Source organism: Amblyomma mixtum, chromosome 2 (assembly GCF_055824585.1).
Source record: "Amblyomma mixtum isolate Tamu chromosome 2, ASM5582458v1, whole genome shotgun sequence".
Lineage (NCBI taxonomy): Eukaryota > Metazoa > Arthropoda > Arachnida > Ixodida > Ixodidae > Amblyomma > Amblyomma mixtum.
In genome coordinates this window covers 229,956,573-229,980,254 of record NC_143013.1, presented here as the reverse complement: position 1 = coordinate 229,980,254, position 23,682 = coordinate 229,956,573, and the positions used below count along the sequence as shown (strand labels likewise).

General features: G+C 51.1%; 1 protein-coding gene across 1 annotated transcript in view; it reads left to right on the top strand.

Annotated features, from left to right (window-relative positions):
• Positions 1 to 1,667: 1,667 nt before the first annotated feature.
• Gprk1 (G protein-coupled receptor kinase 1) overlaps positions 1,668 to 23,682 on the top strand; it is a 112,719-nt gene continuing 90,704 nt past the window's right edge. Inside the window, exon 1 of the mRNA XM_089573285.1 lies at positions 1,668 to 2,042. Coding sequence (XP_089429411.1) covers positions 1,930 to 2,042 — 113 coding nt within the window. The 5' untranslated portion in view covers positions 1,668 to 1,929. The remainder of the gene's footprint in view (positions 2,043 to 23,682) is intronic.

The window sequence follows — 23,682 nt, the reverse complement described above, 5'->3', positions numbered from 1 at the left end:
TGTCGCACTTCGCTCCCAATTAGGCGTGCCAGCACTTCTTTTGCGGTGAAGAGCCGCTCAGGTAATCTGAAATAAATAAATAAATAAAAACAAGGTGAATTGCTTCGTTAAAAAGGCTGCACGTTTCGTGCTGTGCATGTACACGTGTTGTCTATCAAGTATTCTCTTAATGGCTTTGTGAAAAAGTATAAATTGGTCAAATGAGATGTTGTGTTAACAGTAGGCTGGAAAGACACAACGCGTCAATCGAATTCACCGCATTTTTATTTCATTTCAATGACGTTCGTGTAAATGCACTTTTTTTTTTCACGAAAAAGCTAATCTCGGTTTAAAAAAAAAAAGATCAGTTGTATCACGAGAGTTTTGCACCATATCACATTTTCGAAGGTTCGAAAGCGTATATGTCAGCCACGAGGCTTTGACATTGTCCGCCGAAGAAATTGGTTGTCTAATTGGTGGCTTTTATGTAAAAGTTACTATGGTCGTTGAACGTGTACGTGTTCTATTTCGCATTTAAGTTCTTAAAATGTTTTCCTCCTTCCGGTGTGATGAAAGTATGGATCCAGGTACATTTTCAATAAAAATTCAGTTAGGAACCAGCGTATCTGTATTTCCTTTCTCGCCTGGGTCCCGTTGTTTCGAGCTTTTTTTTTTTTTTACATGCGTAGTTTTGCTCCTTTCCGAGAACTTCTATCTCTACCGTCATCAGATTATTTGAAGATGCACGGCGAATCAACTAGCATCAGCGTTCCTTCTACAATTCTAACTTTGAAAGAACTTGTTTACCAGCTATAAGTAAACGCTTTATTATAGACTTTTTTGCTTCTACTGAGGTGTGCAGAGCATACCTTCCACGCATTTGTTTTGCCTGTAAAAGTTGTTGAAAGCTCAGAGCCTTGTTTACTTTTTGCTTTAGTCCCATCATTGTGTTTTGTTTTTCTTGCTTTATCATTATAAACCCACCAAGAGCTTAAGTAAACGACAAAATATTTGTTCGCTTTTAACTTTGAGCATACAAGAACGTCGAAAATGAATAATCAGTGCCCGTGTGCGAGCTTGCAGAAGAAAGGTTCTTGCGAGTCATTGGAAAACAGCTGATTTTTACTTGTTTGTTTTGTTCGGTGACCTTTCTTTTCGGCGTAAATCAAATCTCACACCAAGAAAAGTATTCCCATAAGCTCTCTTTTCCTCATCACACCGGTGCTGTAAGGCGAAGCAACTATTTTTCTGCCACGTTAGCCATCGGTGCAAACTGCACGAACCTGGGAATGCCGTTTAGATTATTTCGTCGTTTCATCCGCATCTAAAGTTAGTACCAAAGCGAACTGATCCTATGTAAAAGTCGTGGCTGCAAAAAAATCTTCGAATCGCTCGAACGCGGTCACCGCTCGTGTCGCGAGCATCAAAGGGTTGTGCGTTGACTGCTCTCTCTCTCTCTCGTCACGTCCTCCTCTGCGCGGACTGGTCAAGAAGCTGGAGTGCGTCAACAGCGAAGGCAGGATAAGCAATCCTAAGCAGGCTGGCTAACAGCTTTAGGGATTTGGGGGGAAAGGCGCAGCGCTCGAAAGGCCAAAGAGCGCAAAGAGAAAGCTTCGAATCACGAGATCGGCCGCCGGGCGAACGGACGCGTCGCGTGCCGCCGTCTGGTGCAGGCGGCACGAAGCTGCCGCTCTCCGTCGTCGCCGGGGGAATCGGCAGCGCGGCTGCTCGGAGCGTCATTCCGTGCGGGCTTCGCGCTCGGCGTGTGTGTGTGTGCGTGCGTGCCGTCGCATCATGTGGGCCTGCTCGGAACTCGAGAGCGACTCGCCGTCGCGCTGAGCCCAGCCGCCGCCGTCGAGCCTGTGCGCGACCGACTCCCCGAGGGAGCCCGGACTCGGACGCGACTGGTCCCCTAGCCCAGTGGGGGGGGGCTAGGCCTAGACGTCAAAGATGGCGGACCTCGAAGCCGTGCTGGCCGATGTCAGCTATCTCATGGCCATGGAGAAAAGCAAGTCCACGCCGGCCGCCCGCGCGAGCAAAAAAATCGTGCTTCCGGATCCGAGGTAAGGCTTTTCGCCGCACCGTACGCGACCGGCCTGCGCCGCGCACCTGACACGAGCGCGCGCTCTCGGCGGAGCCTGTCTCAGTGGAGTGTGTATACCGTGTGATCTATCCCGGTGCAACCTGCTCCGGAAAACCGAGTGCTTCGCCGGGTTCTCGTCCTTCTCTATTCTTTTGTCACCATCGTTCATGTGCACGCTGAATGAAACCCGTCGGATGCACAGCGGGCCGGCGTTTTCCCTTCGCTTTGCAGCGAGCGGACGGCGAGCAACGGGAAATGTTTATTCCTCGAAAGCGCGCAGCGCAGCAGCGACTGATCGCGGTAGCGCTTCTTCGCGTTCTCGGCAGCTGCCCCCATCTCGGCACGAGTATTGTGCTTGCGCTGTAAACAACGTAATGCATCGTAAGCGCGCCGTATTGTTTTCCTTTCGCTCAACGAAAAAGAAGCGAAACGAGGGAAAAAGCGAAACAAGTAAAAGTGAAAGCCTGGCCGCGGTTTCGCTTCATTTTTTTTTTTCCCCGCAGTTTCCGCCCTGTGCCGGCGGCGGCGGCGTTGACTTTTAAGCGCTTTTGGGCTCCTTTTCTTGTTTCCTCTCTTTTTGCTCGTTTCCCCCTTGCGCGCTGTGTGGCGAAGCGCGATGGCCATCCTGGCAGCCAGCGTAGGACGTCGGACGAGGCGCTCGTTGGCGGAACTTAATCCATTTGTCCGACAACGGCCGCTTGAATAGGCGGGGGCCGGGCCCTTTTAGAGGATCCAGAGAGCAGCGCGGCTGCGACGGGTGTTTCGGAAGTCCCCTCCCCTGCCTTCCGACGACTTCTCCACGTTGTCTCTTGCTGTCGGGGGCTTTCGCAAAGAGCAGCTAGAGAAAGGGGCGCGATGTGCTTCCTTTCGGCACTCTCCTCCGCGCTATGAAGGTCCGAGTTGAATAGCGCCGTGTCGGGGATACTTATGTAGCCGCTGCTGCTGCTGCTGCTACGGTGATCCTCATCGTCGTTGTCGGTTCTCCGGATTGAGGTTTTCTCTTTTTTTTTCCATCCTTGCGTTTGCTTTTCGCCGCATCCTTGGCTCCCGCAGTACTCGTTATACGCGTCCGCCCTAATCGTCTCGTGCGTGCGTGCGTGGTGCGGGAAGGTTGGTCACGGCGGAAAAGGGCGAAGGGCAGCGGCGGCAGCAGCAAAGGGCTGTGTTTTACGCTGGGGCCGCCGCCAACGCACGCGTCCATCGTGCGGTCAGCCAGCCAGCTCGTCAGCACGCGAGGAGCTTCTTCTCCGGAGAGAATAATAAGAATAAAAAAAGCAAAAAGGAAGCTGCTCTGTCGACCGACCGCCTTCTCCGAGCCGCTGCTCCGGCTCGTTGGCTGGCCGGCCTTTCTTTCGTCTGTTTGCCCCCGCCGTCTTTTCTTCTGTTATGTTTTTGTTGTTGTTCGTTGGGGGGTTCCTTCCTTCCTTCCCGTTCTCTTTGGCGGTAGCGTGCGCGGGCGGCGGCTTTTCCTCTGCTCGTATATATATATATATATATCTATATACGCGCGGTAACAATAACAAACGGTATAATCGACAGGCTCCCCTCCCCGGCCGGGGTCCGCCGTGTTCGGCCGTCTTTTTTCTAGTGCGGCCGCTAATGACGGCTCGGCGCTGCCGGGGAGGACACACGGCAGCAGCGCGACGCTGGCAACGCCACCGTGGCTCTTGTCGGGACGTTATAGTCGGCTAGCTGCTGCCTTCCCTTGCTACTGCCCACGTGGGGAAGGGGGGGATCATCGACGAGCGCTATGAAGCGTCGTGTCGTGTCCCTCGTGAGTTTGCGTGCGACGGCTGCGTGAAAAAGCGTGCGGACTGTTCTAGCTGCCGGCCGTAGGGACGTCGCGTTCGATCGCGCAAACAGCTAGCTAGCGCGGCGCCTCCTGGCATGACTCCGGGCTTGACAAAAAGAAAAAAAGAAAGAGGCTGTGGCTGACGGGCAGTGCGAGAAAGTTGGCTCCGCGCGCGCGAACGTTGTGTGCCTGTATTGAACGCGGACGGACGTTTCGAGAGATCGACGGGAGCGAGTGTGATTGATGGTGCGTTTTTGGAGTCAAACCCCGCGTGCTCAGCGGTGTGTGTGTGTGTGTGTGCGTGTGTGTGTGTGGGGCTCCGGAAATTTCGACCACCTGGGGTTCTTTAACGTGCACTGACAATGTGTGTGTGTGTGTGTGTGTGCGCGCGCGTGTGTGTGGTTTTGTTTTGTTTTGACTAAGGCTATGAGAGACGCCGTAGTGGAGGGCTCCGGAAATTTCGACCACCTGGGGTTCTTTAACGTGCACTGACAATGTGTGTGCGTGTGTGTGTGTGTGTGTGTGTGTGTGTGTGTGTGTGCGTGTGTGTGGTTTTGTTTTGTTTTGTTTTGACTAAGGCTATGAGAGACGCCGTAGTGGAGGGCTCCGGAAATTTCGACCACCTGGGGTTCTTTAACGTGCACTGACAATGTGTGTGTGTGTGTGTGTGTGTGTGTGAACGTAGCACGTATACGTGTAGTAAGTTGTTGGAAGAAATCGTTCGCGGTGGGGTCGCTTTACGCGGTTCTTGACACAGCGCTGGAACAAATACGTGTAGGCGCGCCCAACCCAACGGCGCCCGTCTTCCAAGCTTATACCCCTGTCACACGGGCAAGTTTAGTGACACTTTCACGAAGTGCACTTCTCCAGAACGAGTGACACTTTCGGGGCCTGCTGCTACACGGAAAAATAAAGTGTCATTCGGAATTGATGGTGGAGGCGATGACTTTTCAAGTAAGGCACAAAAAATATTACTTTACGCGCTTCAAAGCTTTAATGTACAGTAGATTGCAAACTGCAAGCAATTTTTCCTGATTATCAAGGAGCTTTGTGCAATATTTGCGATTACAAAAAAGGCTTCGCAAGACGAGACAAGCCAGGAGCAGTGCTTCACTTTTTGAAGCATCATGGCGACCCACGACGATAACGTTTCTGCGCAGCTGACGCCCGCTCTCTTCTTGCATCAGCCGCTGCGCAGAACTCCATGTTGCACACACTCACTGCACTGACAAAGAACCTCGTTGGATTGCAAACACTGCGCTGTTGCACCGTCACACCGAAACGGTTGCAGATGGTTGCTACGGTCGCCATCATAGAGTTTCTTACTATTACCTAGAGGGAAAGCTGGCGGCCCGTCTATGGGAGTTTGCATGGCGACCCCTCGGGACCACTTCAGCCACCATGGGCGCTCAAAGCATCATGGGGCGGTGAGCTACTTGTTGCGGAACTGCAACTTTTGGCCAAAAAATAATAGAAAAATAAAGCTGTTTGATAACTACAAACGTCCTAACATTCAATATTTGGTCTAATGATTGCAGCAAACGAGCAGAAAAGCATTTAAGTGCAAAGTTTGCCCAAAATAAGAGACGACTCGCTCTCCTATTGGCCAATTAATGAACACTACAAAAACTAATATTTCGTAATTAACAGGCACACTTTTAAAAGTAAATATCTTTTCAAAAAAAATGTTGCTTAAACACTTTAAGAGGTTTTTAGTGGCATTTCAGAAAAGTGAAACCTTTTATTGGCATCGTGTGCTGTTGCGTTTTCATTACTATGGCTTTTGCACACTGCGTTCGCGCGAAAGTCGTCTGCGCACACACGAACAGAGTTTTCGGAATGAAACATCTTAGTAGTGCCACTCCATATTTCCGAAAAATTACGACTGTGCCGCAACAAGTAGCTCACCGCCCCATGATGCTTTGGGCGTCCATGGTGGCTGAAGTGCAGCGCCGCCAGCTTTCCCTCTAGGTAATAGTAAGAAACTCTATGGTCGCCATGCTAGCCGCCATAGCCATACCGCTGCAGCTGCCTAAAAAATTATTGCAGCTGAAAACAAGAATGTCGGAATATGTGCAGTATATATATTTAATGGCAACGCAAATAAATTTACATGAACAAGAGGGCAAAAAAAAATTAGCTGCGTTCAATAAAACGCCATATTTATTGCCGACGTTGTATTCTAATTTCGAAACGCTGCTACCGAGGGTATACACTTCGCCCCTCGGGAAAAGGGAAGTGAGTTCCCCAAACTCACTTCTTGCCGAGTGCGTTCAGCAGCGAGTGTCATTAAAGTTCATCGTGTGACGCGATGCGAATGACACTACAGGCGAGTGTCACTCGTTGAAAATGACACTAAACTTGCTCGTCTCACAGGGGTATTAAGCAGAAAAAGTACGCCTCGAAGAAACGACAGCAAGTATACATTGCGCGTCGCATGAGTAGCACTGCTGCCATTGTTTCCTGCAATCACGTACTTGCCTATCATTTTTGTATGTTCCTTTTTTGTTCATTGTGATAGTTGGGCAATTTTTTCCCTGCTCGGGGAAAAAAAAACAAAATTAAAAGAAACGCACGTGATGAGCGGGCCAAGCATGTCTAGTCCTACGCGCGGTGGGACTACCAGGCGCGCTATCTCGACTGTCGTGCGTGTATTGATAGGGGATAAGGCGGCAGCATTGACTGATTATCGCTGCCGCGCAGACTTTGCCGAGTGGGCAGTACCTGTCCGCGAGGAATGCCCGCGGTGCTCTGTGACGCGCGGCGTCCGAGGCTGTTTTTGAGGTTCCGCGATGGACGACTTCGGTGCGTGCGGGAATGCCTTCCCTGCTTCGGCTCGGACCAGGCGCGCGGTTTTGCCACGCGCGGATGTGCCTCATCAAGCTGTCAGTCGCGCTTGGGATGCGGTGGGATTATCCGCCTACGCCTGCCCTCTCACGCACACCCCCATGTTTGCTGCGCATGCCTCGTTGGGCACACCGCGCAAGGGCATCGCTTTGTTCTCACCTCGCCCCGTGGTTGCGGCGCGGGCATATTTATATCCCCTCGTTGTACCGCGCCTCTCTGTGGTGCGGGAACCTGCGTTGGTTGTTATGTAAATGCGAGGCGCTTGAATTAACGTTGCGCCTTGATGTGCTTTGATGTTGGCTCCTTGGACGGTTAATGAGTGCGAACTTTGGGTGGTGAATCGTATTCTAGGTAGCGTGCGATTGCGCAATATGTGCAGTGCGCTGCGTATTATAGCGCTTAGGAGTTGTTGCAGTTAATCTGTCATGTACAGTCTTTGTCAAAAGTAACCAGGCTGCATGGTTTCGTACAGTGGAGCCCTTACAGCTTCCCTGAAGCTGAAATGGTCGTTAAAGGTAAGGACTGGGGGTCTTGTTACCTTCCAACGCCTTTTGATCTTTTGGGAATGCCACAAGGGCTTCACTACACAAGCTAGAAGCAAACCATGCAGCCTGGTTACTTTTGACAATGACGGTACTTAATTGTAGGTACCTATGCTCTCAGGCCGTGGGCGCACAGTGAGTTAAAGCGCATAGTTTACATATCTGATTGGCTGGTCGTTTTATCAGACAGACAAAATTGGCTCATATGGATGCCTCAGTTATGTTCCGAATGCCTCAGCGGTTGTGCGTTCTGAATGATTTCATGATAATGTGCGGATCATCCAACTTTGTAAGCAGCGTATGTGACATAACGTCAATGCACTCGTTACTGCAACAGTTGTCTTTTCTTTAGCTTGCTTTGCTTTCCACCTGAAAGTGCCGTATTTCCCTGAATACTATGTACAGACTATGCTTAACATTGCTTCAGTTTTTCAAAGGGAATTGTTGTTTCTAACTTTGTGTACCTGTGTAAAAAATTTCTGCACGACTAATCAAGCAGCCTGTTGTCTTTCTACAATGACTGATAACTAACAAACTGCATACAGGAGCACGAGTTTACGTCCAGGCAGCAGTTGGGGCTTGTTTGGTGTAGTCAAGGTCCCAGGTGCAATTGTTCTTATCAGTCAGTGACAGATTTAAGTACTTCTCTCCTAAAAGTTGCCCCGTTTACTTTTTCAGGTTGCTCCGCACCGCAACTCATGTCTGTTTATTCCATGAATTTGTCTTGTAAATCAGGTTGAACAGCATTTTTTTTTGACGAACACTAGTACGTACGTCGACGTTGTGACCGGCCTTTAAATAAACACAGCCATCAAAATTCAGTGCAGCGGCACATCCTCAAGTTCACGGCGGCTGGGTCTTTTTCACTTTGTGCGAAGTTTAAGAGAGCTGTCGTTATGAGTAGTCGTGAGCTGTTCTCCGTTGACATTTCGCGTATACCGAGCGGCGTAAATTGAGTGCGAGCTCTCTTACCTTCTTCCAAGTCGCAGAAAACTTGTGTTTTACTCTTGTTTTAACATGTTTTTGCTCTTTCGTGACAGCGCCTCGTTGATTAAAGCGTTAGGCCGATCGCCGCGATTGTAACCGTCAGCCCCTGGTTCGACCGAGTCGCGCAGCTGTCGTGACCCGATGCGTTTCGCCGCCATATAGCGCGGCTCGTTGTCTTCTCATTGTGTTTCTTTCTCGACTCCGCGTATAATGTGCTCGTGCAGCTGAATGGGAGGAGCTCAGCGACCTGGGGCGAGTGTGAAACGGCGTAGTTCTTCTGGCGCTCTCCGGTGTGTACACAAAATGATCGATCAAGCTGCTCTCTCGCGGAGCCGGGTCGACGCGACAACGACCTTTGAAATGGCGGCCTCCCTCTGCGCGCCGATTCCCGGCATACCGTTATACTGGCGTGCGTGCGTGCGTGCGTATGTGTTAATTTTCGGTCGCTTGCGTTACGCGCGCGCGCGCGCTCGCTCTTTATCGTTGAGATCAATCGGCGCCGTGTATGTTCGACGCACTGGCTGCCTTGTTAAGTGCCGGCGGAGGCATTGTGCGGCGTTCTGAATCGCTTCCGCGTCGCGGAGCGGGACCAGCCGCCGCCAGGCGTCGACGGAGTCGCGGAGTCTTTCTTTACGGGCGGTGCGCGAGCGACTTGTCTCGAATGTCGCCCGTTGTATGTGTTGATGCGAGCGTGGAGACGTCGCGCTTTGGTCTGTCACGAGTCTGCAGCCTCCATTTTAAGGCGAAAGCCTTTAATGGCTCATACTGTCGTCCGTCCGTTAACAAAGCGTGTCGCACGCGTTTAACTCGGGAGCTAAAAAAAGATGGAAGAAAACCAGTGGTTGCTTCAGGTAGACGAGGCAAAAATGAACCTAGGAACCAAGTTTGATCACTGTAGATTAATTAGTTAATTAATATATGCGAAAATGTTGAAATTGCGTCGAAATATCGCGGACGGCGATATAGCCACGGGAACGGTGCGACGTCACATCCACCGGAAATCGTCACGGCATAGTGAAAATTGTTACAGAATGGTAGGAAAAACGTCGGATTTGTGTAAAATTAGATGGAAAAATGTGTAATTAAGCGTAATGAACACTTACGATCTCCGAAAGATATGTATAATTTTTTGGAGTAGCGCGTTGCTTGACGAGAGCTATCCGTGCACTCGCCGCGGTGGTGCGCAGTTGGTTGGATCGTTAAAAACAGAACAAAAAGCGAGCTGGCGTGGTGCTTTACGCGCATTACTTTGGCCAAAGTAACGTGCACCCGCCGTCGTAAAGTTGGTAGGTCAGAAGGTTTAATTTCTTTGCAGCCCGGGCATGCGCCGTGCGCGGGCATTATTGGTGGTGCGCAGTGTTTAATTCGTGCACAGTCTGCACGCACCGGTTCCAGGCTTCGCGCGAACGCTGTGAGGTGGGCTAAGCAGTAGACCGGCTTTTCTTTCGAGATTTGAGGGGTGCCTGTTTTTGAAACAGTCGTCGAAGAAAACCGCACAGCGTGCCTTTGTTGGAACTTCGGGCCAGTTATTTGAAAACTATTCGAGGGCATCGTAGCATTGTGGATTCGTCTCGAATCATTTGAACGTCCGCTCTTTGATGCGTTCAACTAATCTAATGTGGAAGCTATTCAGAATTTGCGCGTATTCGCGCACCTCTAAAATTAAAGGAATGAACGGCGTCGAGTACGAGACAGTTCTTAGTTGGAGTTATCTGCGTTCGCCTTCCTTATGCCCAGTGTCGAATGCCTGTTGTGTGCATGCATGCCACTTTGTACGAACAAGTTCTCTTTGTCAACGACAACAAGAACAACGCCGAAAACAGCTTGCAATGATGCGACTGCTTCGCACCAAAAGGCTGATCCTGCTGCATGGTGCTACATTATGACAAAATACGATTAGTCAGCGCCAAGAACACGTGGCTGGACGGACATACAGTTAAAAGGGCCCGATGTACCCGAAATCAAACGAGCCAAAACAGAAGCTTGGGCGAGTCTGCAATCCACTGAGCAGAAACAGCGCGCATTAAAATTTCGTGTCTTCCTTCGCGTCCCAGTTTCAATTCTCGCTGTTTCTATGCTCAGTGGGTTACCAACTCGCCCAGGCTTCTGTTGCAGCCTCTACTAAAACGCCGCGCGTCGTATAGTGAACATCAGCGTCACGTTTCACCTGCCGGCGCGCACAGTTTTGTCTAGCAAGTAGAGAATGGCCTTCTGCATATATGGGCATTGATTACTGGATGTAGTATGGGAATGAGTAATTACTCCCGTATTACTAACCCATTACGCTATGGCGTCATACCGATAAGGCGGAGCTTAAATGTCCCATCTATTTCTTTTTTCTACGAATCGCTGTTTATAGAGGGAGCGCTCATCTACATATAGTGCATTTGTCTTGGCAGCTCCTCGCTGAGAAGTGGATTCACGGCTGCTCTCCGTTCCTTGTGCGGTCCGAAACACAAACGCACACGCGCGCACGCACACACACACACGCACACGCACACACACACACACACACACACACACACACACACACACACACACGCGCGCGCGCGCACGCACACGCACAACTAATAAGATTGCTAAGCATCATCGCAAGTCTTCCGCTACCCCCCATGCATCCGCTTGGAGCGACTCGTCGGCTTCTTCTCTGCCGTTTGCTCCGCCCATTGGAAAAAGGTTGCGCCCCCTCTGCGTCGACGTTGGGCGCTCATTGTTTATGAAGAAGAGAAGCGAGCCTTCGTGCGTGGCCGTCATCATGAGCGGCTCTCCTCACCCGTCCCTCCTCTCCCGGGAGTCGGTCGATCCGCGTGTTGCGCGCGCATCGTTCCGCCGCTGATCGGATGACGCCGCGCGTCTCCCGAGCCGATCCCCGTCCGTCGGACTGGGCAGAGCTCGCCGCGGCGTTGCGGTCAGCTATAGTGGGACACAAGTCGAGAGAAAAAAAAAAGAGCGGCCTTTTCCCCGTACAAGCACCCGCTTCCAGCCAGTGGCTTCGGTCGGTTCTCGTAAGCATGCTTGAGTGACAATGCAGGGAGTGGAAGATAAATGGAGGTAGTCTCCTCCCTGCATTATCGGGGATAGTCTTCTACTTGCATTGCCACGCAACCCACGCTGGCAGGCTCGTGAGAATCGGCCAACGCCATTTACTAGAAGGGTGGTGAAAACATTTATTTACCAGTGACAGGAGGTATGTTGGGATCAGCCCGGAAGGGACCGATCCTTACAAGCACTTGGTGGAGGTCCCTAGTCCTCCCAGTCCTCCCGGGTTGGGTTGGGGATGGGGGGAATGGCCGGATTGGAGGGGCAGGCCCACACCATGTGATAGATGTCAGAAGACACTGCGCTACAGTACGGCCAGCTGCCGCTAAGGAGGGATCAAAATGTCTTGGTGCTGCCGGGCACAACAGTGTATTGCTGAGAAAGTGGATAACTGGTCCTTTGACGGGGAAAAACCGCTTTTTTCTGGACCTGTGTCCGACTACAGTAGCCGCGGCATGTGTTAAATAAAGCCTGCCTGGGTTTTGCTTCAACTAGTGTTCCTATATCCCTGCGAGATCACATAGAGGAGCGCTAACTTCAGCGATCAGTATGGCGACATACAGGGAGTACTTTGGAGCGAGCGGACGAGAGGCGGGGTCCTATGGAGCAGCGTGCGCCAACTTTCGTTAGCTTGTTGGCCGTTGAGGGGCGCTCGGTTGCCCTGTTCGTCTGCTACACTGATCTCCACTAGGTGGCTGGATGCCGCATTCCCGCTTTCCGAGACGAGCGCGAGTGAAGCCACCGGAAGTTGGACCGCTTGTCCCGGAAGTCGGGTGTCTGCTGTGTATTTCAATGCAAAAAGTCGTGTCTTTCGCCCTTTCGTTCTCAGTTTTTTGCGTTGTTTTCGTGTCATGTCTGCTGTTATATGAAAGGAACAAGCAAGCTGAACGCGAGAAATGTGAGCATTGTGTGCAGAACCCTGTAATTTCTTCGAAAGTGAAGAAAACAGGCATGCAGGTCTCACCCTGCCTCGGCAAAGGGGTACGTGCATTAAACACTATGTTCTTGCCTGGTTCTTGTATTCCGAGCGTAAAGGAGAAGTAGTGGAGTGACGATGAGGCTAGGCCGTCTTAAAACCGAATTTTCGTGCAGCAAAGAAAAGGCACAGCGCGAGAGGAACGACTGACAAGAAAGGCGAATGGTGCAGTGCGCGTGAGAAGCGCTGTTAGAAGTCAACTGCACCAAGCACCACGAATTAAAGACCATTCAGGCTTAACTTGCTACAATACGAAACAGTACATGACACGCTCCGTCGAAAAAGCAGTACCATACCTTTTGGAGGCGCTAATGTGAACCAACCGAACACCGTCGACACCTCACCAGATAGTAGCCTAGCCGTCGCTCCGGTTTTGTCTAAACATTATTCGGAAAAATTGTCACTGCAATGTCAGCTGCCTGGTGAAGGTTTTCGTCTATTCTTTCTTATATTTATCCCCCATTGATAGCATAACTTGGGCTTGAGCGTGGGAACAAGCATCGCAGTAAAGAGCACAGTTGGCGAAGCTAGGCAAACGAGACGACACCGAGCCGAGTAGACGAGGCTCCATACTTGCTGTGCGTAGCGGCGTCCTGTCGTCTGCTACTGTAGTCCCATTGAGATGCAATGGGCCCTTATTTTTGAAACGCCGTTCCCGAAGATTCAGCTGGTTTCCTCGCTCAGTTGACGGCGCAACAGGAAGGCATTGTCATGGAAAAAGACGAGAACGGCGAAAAGACGAAATGCTAAGTGGGAAAACAAAACTGGAACTGAAAAACCGTGCTGAGGTCCGATTTCATGCACTGCCAAAGGCTGACTTCCGGGACAAGGCCACTTACTTCCGGTGGCTTCACTTTCGATCGCCCGATGCGGCATCCAGCTCCCCTAGTGGAGATCAGTGGTCTGCTATGATCGTCATCATCGTCTGCCATTTTGTGCGTGCTATTTAATACATTTGTTTTGTCTTTCTGTGCTATCTTAACATCAGCAATGAAAATAGCCACAGTAACGACTTTTTCGCTCTGGAAAAGTGTAATAAACGTCTTCAGTTTTGTCCGCTTTCGTTTCGTCGGCACCACCGTGATTAGCATGGATAAATGAATACTAATGATTACGTGGACAAACGACAAAACTGCCCTGCTTGAAATAAAATGATGGAGGAGGCCATTTTCTATACAGATATATATTAGCGCCACGCCGCCCGCAATGTTTCTACCCTAGCGGCAGAAGGCATGAACTAGAACTTGCGCGCTGGAGCAGGGCCATTTGCGCAGGTCTGTAGTTCAGCAGGTCTTGGTGTTATCTGGGTCGGCTTGGTACAGAAAAGTGGAGAGGAAAGACGAAGACTGCAGCGCAGATAAGATAACGCGAACCTCTCTGGAGACTCCCGTCAAAACAATAGAGGTCGAGGGTGCGATGAGGGACGTGTGTTTGGAAGAAGATGGGGTATGGGATGAACGATGTATTGCCTCGATGAAGGGCGTATACGGGGTTGCGTGCGATAAGCTCCCGGTATAAAACGCGTATCCCTCGTTTAGTATAATGTGCGGACGCATTTAACGTGCGTTCTAGCAGGCTGCCGCCCGATTTAAAAAGCCAGCCCAGTCGCGCTGGCCGGAAAGGCGCAAACATTATATGGGGTCTCGGCGACCTTTCGCAGATATGACTGCATTTTATTTTTTTCTCTTCTTGTATAACCAACATTCTCTAACAAAAAAAAATTGAAAATTGTAAGATGCTGTTATGAAAATATTTGAAGTTAATGGTCCATTCTTCTGATATGCAGCAAAATCCTTCTTTAAAAGCGTTTCCATCGATCGCATCGAACAGTTAAACCCGGCCGCGGTGGCTCAGTGGTTACTGCGCTCGGCTGCTGACCCGAAAGACGCGGGTTCGATCCCGGCCGCGACGGCCGAATTTCGATGGAGGCGAAATTCTAGAGGGCCGTGTACTGTGCGATGTCAGTGCACGTTTAATCAAAGAAAAAAAAAAGGCGGGAGCCGGGTCGTTTAATCCGATTTAAATTTGGAAGTCGGCCGCACAGGACAATTAATCGAAGTTTATAAGCATGCTCGGAACGTGTAGATTGAGTTCCCGCGGTAAAAATGGCGAGTTCAGCTTGCTCTTTAGTTCACCCTGTGGTGTTCAAATGGTGGAAGATATATCCGTTCCCCGCTTAAGCGCGGCTGACACAGTTCAAAACCGCGCGGACCCCACCCCGTGGTCGCGAGCGCAACCGAGCGCTCGCCGACCACGGCGGGCCTTGCTCTACGGGAACAAAGGAACGACACACTGGCTTACACAAACAAGGCATTTATTGCTATAACAACAATAACGCCAGCTAGCAACAAAATACACTGAGGAATCGAGGATGTCCGACTCACCAGCACGGTTTCGAGCGAATGTTCGCCCATGGTAAGGCAGAGGGAATATCTCCGAGGCCGGAGGGGACGAGCTGAGGGGAACATGTTTCCACACGAGGTTGCCCGCGGCGAAGAGCGGAGCGGCTCGCGAAACGTCCGCGAGCTATTCCGGAGCCGAGCAGAAGAGAGCGAGCCTTCCCCCTACGCGCGAGCGGCAAAACACGCCATCCGTGGCGCTGCTGTCTGTCGCTGCGACGCGAGCGCCCTCCCCTGTTCGTTAAAAGTAACCCCACTAAAGGGAGTGCGTTGCAGGGAAGCTAACCACAGGGAACTAGTGAGTTGAGGGAAAGCGAACGCAGGGGACGAAGGCGTCCCCACAACCCTTAAGGCGGCCATATAGAAAACCAATGGGGGACGATTTTGACGATAGCAAGAACGTTAATTAAAAAAAAAAGCAAGACTGCCGTCGGGTGGTCTGCGGATATATTGATTGTTATAGCGTAATATCGCACGATATGAAAAAATTGCGTTCTTAAACGGTTTCCCGATCAAAAATGCTTCTGTCCAGAATTGTAGGGTACATATGCGGTCGAAGAATAGGGCACAATTCGTTAAAATGGGTGCTTAAAAGAAAAGTGCATAGGTTTTAAAAATCAACGAGCTTCAAGAGGGTCGAAGGTGTGAAACTTGCAGGTAAAGCATGCGAGTTCTTTTTGGGCTAGCACTTGAAATAGTGAAGTATTCGCCGATTAAAATCCGGATGCACTTCAAGCTTCTCCGCAGCGCACAACGCCAACTAGGGGGCGCATGATGACGTCATCGAAAGTATCGGTACATTTTCAACGCCCAAACGACTGCTTTGAAGGAAAAAACCAACGCCACCGAAGGCAAGCCCTGCCGAGAGTTGTTTGGCAGCGTCCAACGAGTCAGGGCAGGGTGTGGCTGACGACAGCGGTAATTTGAAATCATACCTTCCGTGACGTCACGCTCAATTTCCCTGCACTCCTCGGGTGCATTGAGGAGAAGCGCAAAATTCAAGCTTCCCGAAACGACACGTGGTCTGCGATGAAGCGGATGTCTCCTTGTTAATTTAGACCAGCTGGGCTTATGTAACGCGCGCTGACGTATACAAAAACGCGCCTTGAAATCGTGGCGTGTTTTTAAGGCGAAAGCCTTTAATGCCCCACACTGTCGTTAGCAGACGCGTCGGCAGCCGTGTCGACAGACGCGTCGGCAGATTCGTCCGCCTTTCGGCGTCACTGCTTAAAAGGCTCAAGGTTCCTGCATGAATAAAGGCGCATCCAGTAAATGCATGGGCTTCATAAATAAAATAAAAGGAGTAAAGTCAAGACAAGGAAAATAAAAATAAAAATGAGAAAATAAACAAAAATAAAAGCAAAAGTAAGATGTGAAAATGAAAATAAAAATCAATAAAATTAAGAAAAGGAGCAAAAAGTAAATAAAAACAAAATATGAAAAATAAAAAGTAAATAAAAACAAACAGTGGCCAGGAAACACTTTCGTTGCAGCACTTTAGAGAGCCAAAGTGCCCCCTGAATTTTTCTAAAGTCCGCCTTGCCAGTTCACCACAAGTGCATGCACGCGAGTATAATGGCTCACCAGATGAGGACATGCTTGCCCTCAGGGTGCATCGCAGAGCGGATTCATATCTCTCGATTCGATTACAGCAAACCGCCCACGTCGCTTCCGCGTGGGGGACCGTATGTGCCGCACCGTTCTTTGTGGGCACCCCCTTCCGTTCACCTTATGTCGTTGCGCGGATGGCAGAGGGTGCGAGTTTCCGGCCTTTCCCGCGCAGATGTTGCAACACACTGTCCCCGATCTGATTGTCTGACGCACCTGCAGTGCTATATACATGCAAGGAGGAGGCGACATTTTCCCTCGGTTGCTGAACGCTTAGGACGGAAGCGGTTGAGCGTACGTTTCCCTGCACAGCGATCTGTTAGCCCAAGTGCCTATACTTGTAGTGTACAAACGGCGTTTTCGTTCCGAGCGCTATTTGTGGGAGGTAAGTTTATTGGAATTGATGTCCTGTCGTTGTTACCTGAGAGTTGAATTTGCGATTTTAATTATACCGTTGGTGTCGTTGTGTGGAACGCCATACGAACGCTGTACGGATGTTTGGGATGGATATCTGAAATCGTCGTTCGTCGGGGGGGGGGGGGAGGTCGTATGTTAGCGGCGCGACTGTTTTTTTTATAACTGACGTCAGCACACGTGTTCGCCAATAGGAACTCGCGTGGTTGGACGTTAGTTGCAACCAGCGTAATCTAGTAACGTTGGTTGCAACCGCGTGGTAACCACGTGCGGTGTGTCTGTTGCTACGCCTGCTTCATGATTAAGTGGTATAGTTCCCATCACTGTCGTAGCATTTCGTAACCCCGGTGACAAGTGTGCGTACTTATTTTTCGGTCGCCGTCGTTATTGCCACCATCGTCACTATCGTAGCATACAAGTGAACGTTAACGGGCCGGAGCTGCACGTGTGTTGTGAGAGACGGGCTCCGGATTGACGTGTGTACACACCACCTGGGGCTCTTTTTCCAGCGCTGTCATATTATCTCAGAGCACTCGGGCGTCCTTGAGTTTCGCCTCCGGAGAAGCGCGGCCGCCACTGCCTGGGATTCGACCCCGCGACCTCTGGCTCAATAGCTGATCATCATCATTAGCCAGATCAGGGCCACTGCAGGGAAAATGCATCTTCCATTGATGTGCATTTGGGGGCCAAAGACAAGGCAGCGTTTGAAGCATGTATTTCTTGGAGGTTTTAGTCGGAGAGTATACTTCCCCGCCTCCTCATGCATGAATCCGCCCCCCGCACCTGTCTGGTGTGTGTCAGTCGAGCGATACAAGCGTGTTAGCGAACGGGCCAAATGTCCACGTTCCGCCACGACGAGCTTCTTTTGATCTTATCAGCTCACTGATTGATGATGGATTGTGTGGCTGACTGAATCCTTTATTGAGCCCACGTTCGTGCTTCCTTGTGGACATCTATGTCCATGGAACTCTGCTTCAAAACGTGACTGTTCCCTGTCGCCAGCTGAGACCGGCAAACAGTAACTGTCGGCATTCGAACTTGACATCGGTATCATCCAACGAAGCCATCATGCAGTGAACTATTGCTTTGCAACCCTCTTCAATGTCCCCACTCTTTTCTAGCACCCTTCTTCCATCTTTACTCACATATTCCCTCCCCTACTCAGAATAGCAGGTCAGCGAACATTCATGCCGGCTAAAACATCTGTTTTTTATTAAAGAGCTCTCTCCTCTCTCGGCATTCCTTGCTAACCTCGCAAACGCTGAAATGTGTTGGTAGCTCTAGGTAACAATTTATCTCGCGGGCTATCATATCAGTGAACTTCCGTTACGTGCTGTCGCGTTGTACTGTGATAATCACCCATCTAGAAGTTTGTAAGCTGTACTTAGTTTATCTTACTGCCCGCAGGCGACGAGACCGTCTGCTAACCTCTGCAAGTTTTGACCCAATTCCGACGGCCCTATTTGAATAAGTTTCGGGACTGGCATGGTGAAATAGCCCTGGCAGGAAGTTGGGGGCTGCTCGGGACGTACTACGTAGCGTGCGGTTTCGGGTCTTATTCCCCAGGCGGTAACGCTATACCTGTTCGCTGTGTCGATCTGCGCCGTCTGCGTTCCTGGAACGCAGAAGTCCGTGTAGCCCCGAAGGCCGTGTTCTGCGGAACGATGCGTGCTGCGTATTACGGGGTTTTAAATGTTCTCTCTCTTTTTGGTGCCCGCTTCCTTATCATATATATACCCCGCGGCTATTTGGTTATTATTTCCGCTTCTGTTCCGTGAATTTCAAAGCCCACGTGCGCGCTTACACAGCTGCAGATTCACTTTATTTGGCGGGCGCCCCGTTGTGACTAGAGGGAATGAGAGAAGGGGGGGGGCAGGCTTTACGGCGATGACGTGTGCCTCCCCCCCCCCCCCTTTCAACCCTGCTACTTGCGTACTTCAGCCAAGCGTGCCAACGGTCGGTTGCTCTCGCGTTTCACGGGACGCTGGTTTCTCCAGGGTGCTGCAGTAGCTTCCTGAAAAAATAAAATAAAGAAATCTGCCGCACGTGGGTATTATGCTATGCAGGCTCTCATCTTCCCGCCGTCCTCATCTTTCCCCTACGGTATGGCCGATGTTTCGGGGATGACTGGGCCGACGGATTACTTGACAATGACCGAGCCTGTGTCGCGCTTGTGACACATGCGAGGGCTGACTGCGAAAACTTGTTCGGCTTAATATTTTATCGTAACGTTCGGAGTTCTTTTTTATCCCTATCACTTCGCTGAACATGCAGTTCTTTCTTCTTTCAGCCTTTTTTTTTTTTTCTAGAACCCTGAGCAGAGCTGCTGGACGCTAACGGAGGCTAGTGTGTACGAGGGTGGCTTAGAGCGCGCGATCGCATCGGCCAGTGATAAGTCGTTGGTTTTAAAGCGCTGAAGAATGGTACATACGAATACGGCACGTGTTTCCGCGAAGCTTGCCAGCTTTTAAAAATAAGATTATTGGTATAAATAGACGGCTTTTGCCGTGCAGTAGTATGTGTTGGCAGACGTTAGGAATAAGTGAATCATGTTAACCGCTAAACTAAATTATAATTGTCAGTTTTTGAATTCTTACGGACGGGCACCTGTTTGCAGTTAGATATTTGTAGCTGGCCATTAGTAGGAACCATATCGGTTTCTAGAACTCCGAAAATGCGATTGCCCTCGGAGCTGTTGCTTAACCAATTTTGGGAATTTCAGGCGCGATTCAAAAATCGCGCGCCGGCGGTGTGCACGACACTGCGTTGTGCACATGCCCGTTCTTTTCTGCCCCTCCTTGGCTGGAGCGCGCGCGCGCGCGACAAAGAAGGTCACGTGACACGTGCGCGACGGAGTGCCGTGCGCACATGGGCGTCGCTGTCACCGGCGCGCGGTTTTCGAATCGCGCTTGAAATTGCCAGAATTTGCTGCGTAATTTTACGTAGGAAACCACGCTGAACTCCATTTTTTTATATGAAAAAGAAATAAAGGTCGAAGAAATACGTGGCTTAAATGGGACCTGCGCCCCAACCGCTGCCTCCAGGAGGGACTCATTCATACGCCCCTGTCGAGCTGTGACGTAAGCCATCGCTCCACGTAAGTGGCGCCAACTGGCGGCAAGTAAACTAACCGCGGGGAGTCGAAAGTGGTCCCACTGCGAAGCGGGCGATGTGGCTGGCATTGGAGGAGGCGTTGTCGTGGAAGCCCCAGGGTTCGGCAGCTGGCCTTGTCGAAACGGCCGGGGGAAGTTCGGAAACGGGGACGAGCATGTGATGCGCGGGCCGACCGGTTTGCATCACGCGTCGCAGCTGCAGGAGTGCGGCGCGGCTGATAAGCGAACGCGGCGCGGATTTGACGCTGTTCTCAGAGATGCGTGGGTGTAGGAGGACCAGCTTCGTGCGTCATCCGCCATGACGATTGCCTCGCAGTGCACAAAGCCAAAAATAGGTGCAGTGGGGCAGACTGCACCGCTTAGGTTAGTAGTGGATGCAAAAAAATCTCCTCTGGCCGGCTATAGACAATTGGCCCAAATAAGTCCAACTTTGGCTGCGACCCGTTCGTAGTTAGCCTTTAAAGTGGTTCTAGCAGCGCTGTAAGGCCTCAAAGGGCTAACCACTGCTGAACTTCGAGTGTTTCCTGCATGAGGACTTGCGCACCGCAACCCTTTAAGTGTATTGCGCAAAGACTGAAAGGACGCTTGTACGGTCTTTCGGGGCCGTTCCCTGAGCCATGCTTTCGGGCTCTAGATAGTTCCTGAGGGAGACGTCCAAGGGCTGCGCCTTCGTTCGCTCTCTGCCCCCCCCCCCCCCTTTTTTTTTTTTTGAGGAGGCTTTTGGCCTCGTACGAGGGAAGTGGCCCATATCATCGCGTTGAGTTAGGTAAAAATCCAGCGGTCAAGGAATCGCAGTTAGGGAGAAGAGCTTGCAATATTGAACTCGAGCTTTATAACGCGCTGGGCGAGTAATTGAATAAGGGCTGAAGGCTTCCGAGCGCTGCGCGTCCCGTGTCCTCCAATCGTTCCTCTCTCTCTTATTTGTTATTCGGTTCTCCCTCGGGAGCCCATAGAAAGAGCTTTACGGTCCTGTCTCTTTCAGGTGCGTTTTTTTTTTTTCGCCAAGGAACGGAAACGGCTTCTCGTATACACGCTCCGGTTGATCGGACGAGAATCGGGCCACCAAGGAGTGACGCCCGGTATAGGGAGAGCTTGTAACATTGAAACCGAATATTGTGAGTTGGAGGCAGTGATTGAGCATGAGCCTGACAACAGGCCTAATTCTTACGCGCCAGCGTACCGGTCAGTTGTGCCACACCGTTGATTACAGTGACGCGCATGCGGTCATTCACCGGTGCGTCACAAAGGGTTGCCCCCGCATTGGAATAAACGCGCGCACAGCGGTCTCCAGACGGGGTTCATCATCATCAGCCTGACTGCACCCACTTCAGGGCAAAGGCCTCTCCCATGTCTCTCCAATTAACCCTGTCCTTCGCCAGCCGCGGCCACCATATTCCCACAAATTTCTTAATCTCATCCGCCCACCTAACTTTTTGCCGCCCCCTGCTACGCTTGCCTTCTCTTGGAATCCGCTCCGTCACGCTTAGGGACCAGCGGTTATCTTGCCTTCGCATTGCATGCCCTGCCCAAGCCCACTTCTTCGTCCTGATTTCAAATGGGATGTCATTAACCCGCTTTTGATCCCTCACCCACTCCGCCCGCATCCGATCTCTTAACGTTACACCTATCATTTTCCTTTCCATAGCTCGCTGCGTTGTTCTTAACTTAAGCTGAGCCCTCTTTGTTAGCCTCCACGTTTCTGCCCCATGGGTGAGTACCGGTAAGATACAGCTGTTGTATACTTTTCTCTTCAGGGATATTGGTAAGCTATCATTCATGATCTGAGAGAACCTGCCATATGCGCTCCACCCCATTGTTATTCTTCTAGTTATTTCCCTCTCATGATCCGGATCAGCGGTCACTACCTGCCCTAAGTAGACATATCCTCTTACTACTTCCAGCAACTGGCTACCAATTGCGCTACCAGACGGGGTTAATGACTCTGAAAGGTTCTTTCACCCGCGACATATCCGGATAAGTCCGTGGCGAGGCGCTACTTAGGCACGGCAGGGGAAAAGATGACCGCACCTCTGCGTCGGACGTACTGCACGTGGCGCACTCTTGGTCACGAGGGCTGTAGCGGGGCGCCTCCGGTACGAGTTCCGCTTCCGGTGTGGGGCTTCCTTCCGAGAGCGCCGCAGCGCGAACTTCCCTCGTCTCCGGGACTGAATTGGATCTTAGAGAGTCGTGTAGCAGTGCAGGCGCGGTCCACCCGCGCATCCGTGATCTCTTTTGTTTGCTGCGCTCTGCACAAGTGTATGTAGTGAATCGTGTGTTACTCGCGGTTTTTGTTGGCGCGCGGGGAAGAGAGCGTAGACGGAGGCGACCGAAAGTGGAGTGGGCGCACGAGATTGGGAAATTTCCAGTGATAAGGTGCTATCGCGCTCAATGTGAGTTGCAACGCGGGAGCTGTGTAAAGAAATTAAGCCTTGAAGCAGAGTACCAGCCCCGCGTTGCTCGACATGTGTGCACCACAGCCTTTGATGCAAAGAGCAATGTCCACCCATGTTTGTGCAGTCTCTGTATCAGGGCTCGATATTTTAATATAAAGCGGACTCCTCGGCTGGTTCATTCCGGACGCGTTGCAGTTCGTATTGTTTTTACTTGGGCATTACTTTGTCAGAGCATTGCAAGCGTCGTGTCTGGCGTATTATTCGGTAACCGAGTCTCGATTCGCTTTGATGTGGTTAGAAGTTTCGAGGTTTTTACCGCAGCGGTGGCTGAGTGGCCGTGGTATTCCGCCGTCGCGTGTGAGGTTGTGGATTCGAAATCCCGGCCGCGGCACTTCGATTGAGGCGAAACGCAAGAACGCTCTTCTACTGAGGTTTGGATGTGGGTTAAAAACAAGCCCCGTCCCCGACCGCGCTACGCATTCCATAGCCCCAGTGTTGCTTTGACGTGTTAAAGAACGTGGATTGTGTTGTACTATAGTGAAACCGAAATTTAACAGGGACGCCTTATACGACACCCATCGTTCACGAGGCCGCCTTTTCGGTCGCTTAGAGCCCTTCCTTTCGAGAACACTGGCGTGCCGCCAAGTCCTGAGGCGGGCGCAACGCACGCAGTCACCGATATATGTATGCATTTTGGCCTTATCTATGTGTAGATAAGGCGATAAGGCATGACGCGTTGTCACAGTACACATACGCGCTCGGAAGCACGCTCCCACCTTTTTCCGCTCACAGAAAGCGATGCCATCGTTGGCATTTTATTTCCAGTGATTTGCGTGGGTGCATCAGAGACGATATGCAGTCATGGGAATAGTTGCCCGAACGCCGCTCTTCCCGTTTCAACGGCGCCCTTGGAACTGAGAGCAACGCGGCTGCCGTCGCCCCTAACGTTGCCAACGGATGGAACACCGCAAACAGAAAGGGAGTGAAAAGGGAGGAAAGTTGTCCTCTAGTGCACACCCTTTTATAAAAGCTTATGAGGGTGTGCGTGACGGTCGCCGTTAACCGCGGATGTGGATGTTGAATGCATTCCTATAAGGTACTAACTGTGACTGATGGTGGGGCGTGGGAAGAAACGCACGCACATGCGCGAGTGATCAGAGCAGCGACAACCAATTACACATGCGTGTGGAAATTTTCAAAACGTATCTCTCCGTTTCCTGAGAAGCGGCGTCGGAGCGGCGGGTCTCACGAAGCCCCTTCGAACGGCGGTGAGCTATTGTGAAGGCGCAGAGACGCGGTTGTATTCATTTATGTTGCCCCTGTATAGCTCCCGCAGGAAGATCACGTGTCCTTGTGGCGTCACCGCAACGTGCCCACCGGACTGTGGACAAACTGGCCACCGTGGCAGGTTACAAAAATTAGGGTGGGCGTGTTAAAAGGAACGGAAAAGAATAGCGCCCGGCCCGCACCGCTTAGAGCACAACGGGCTTAATGGCAGTCGCTATAGAGG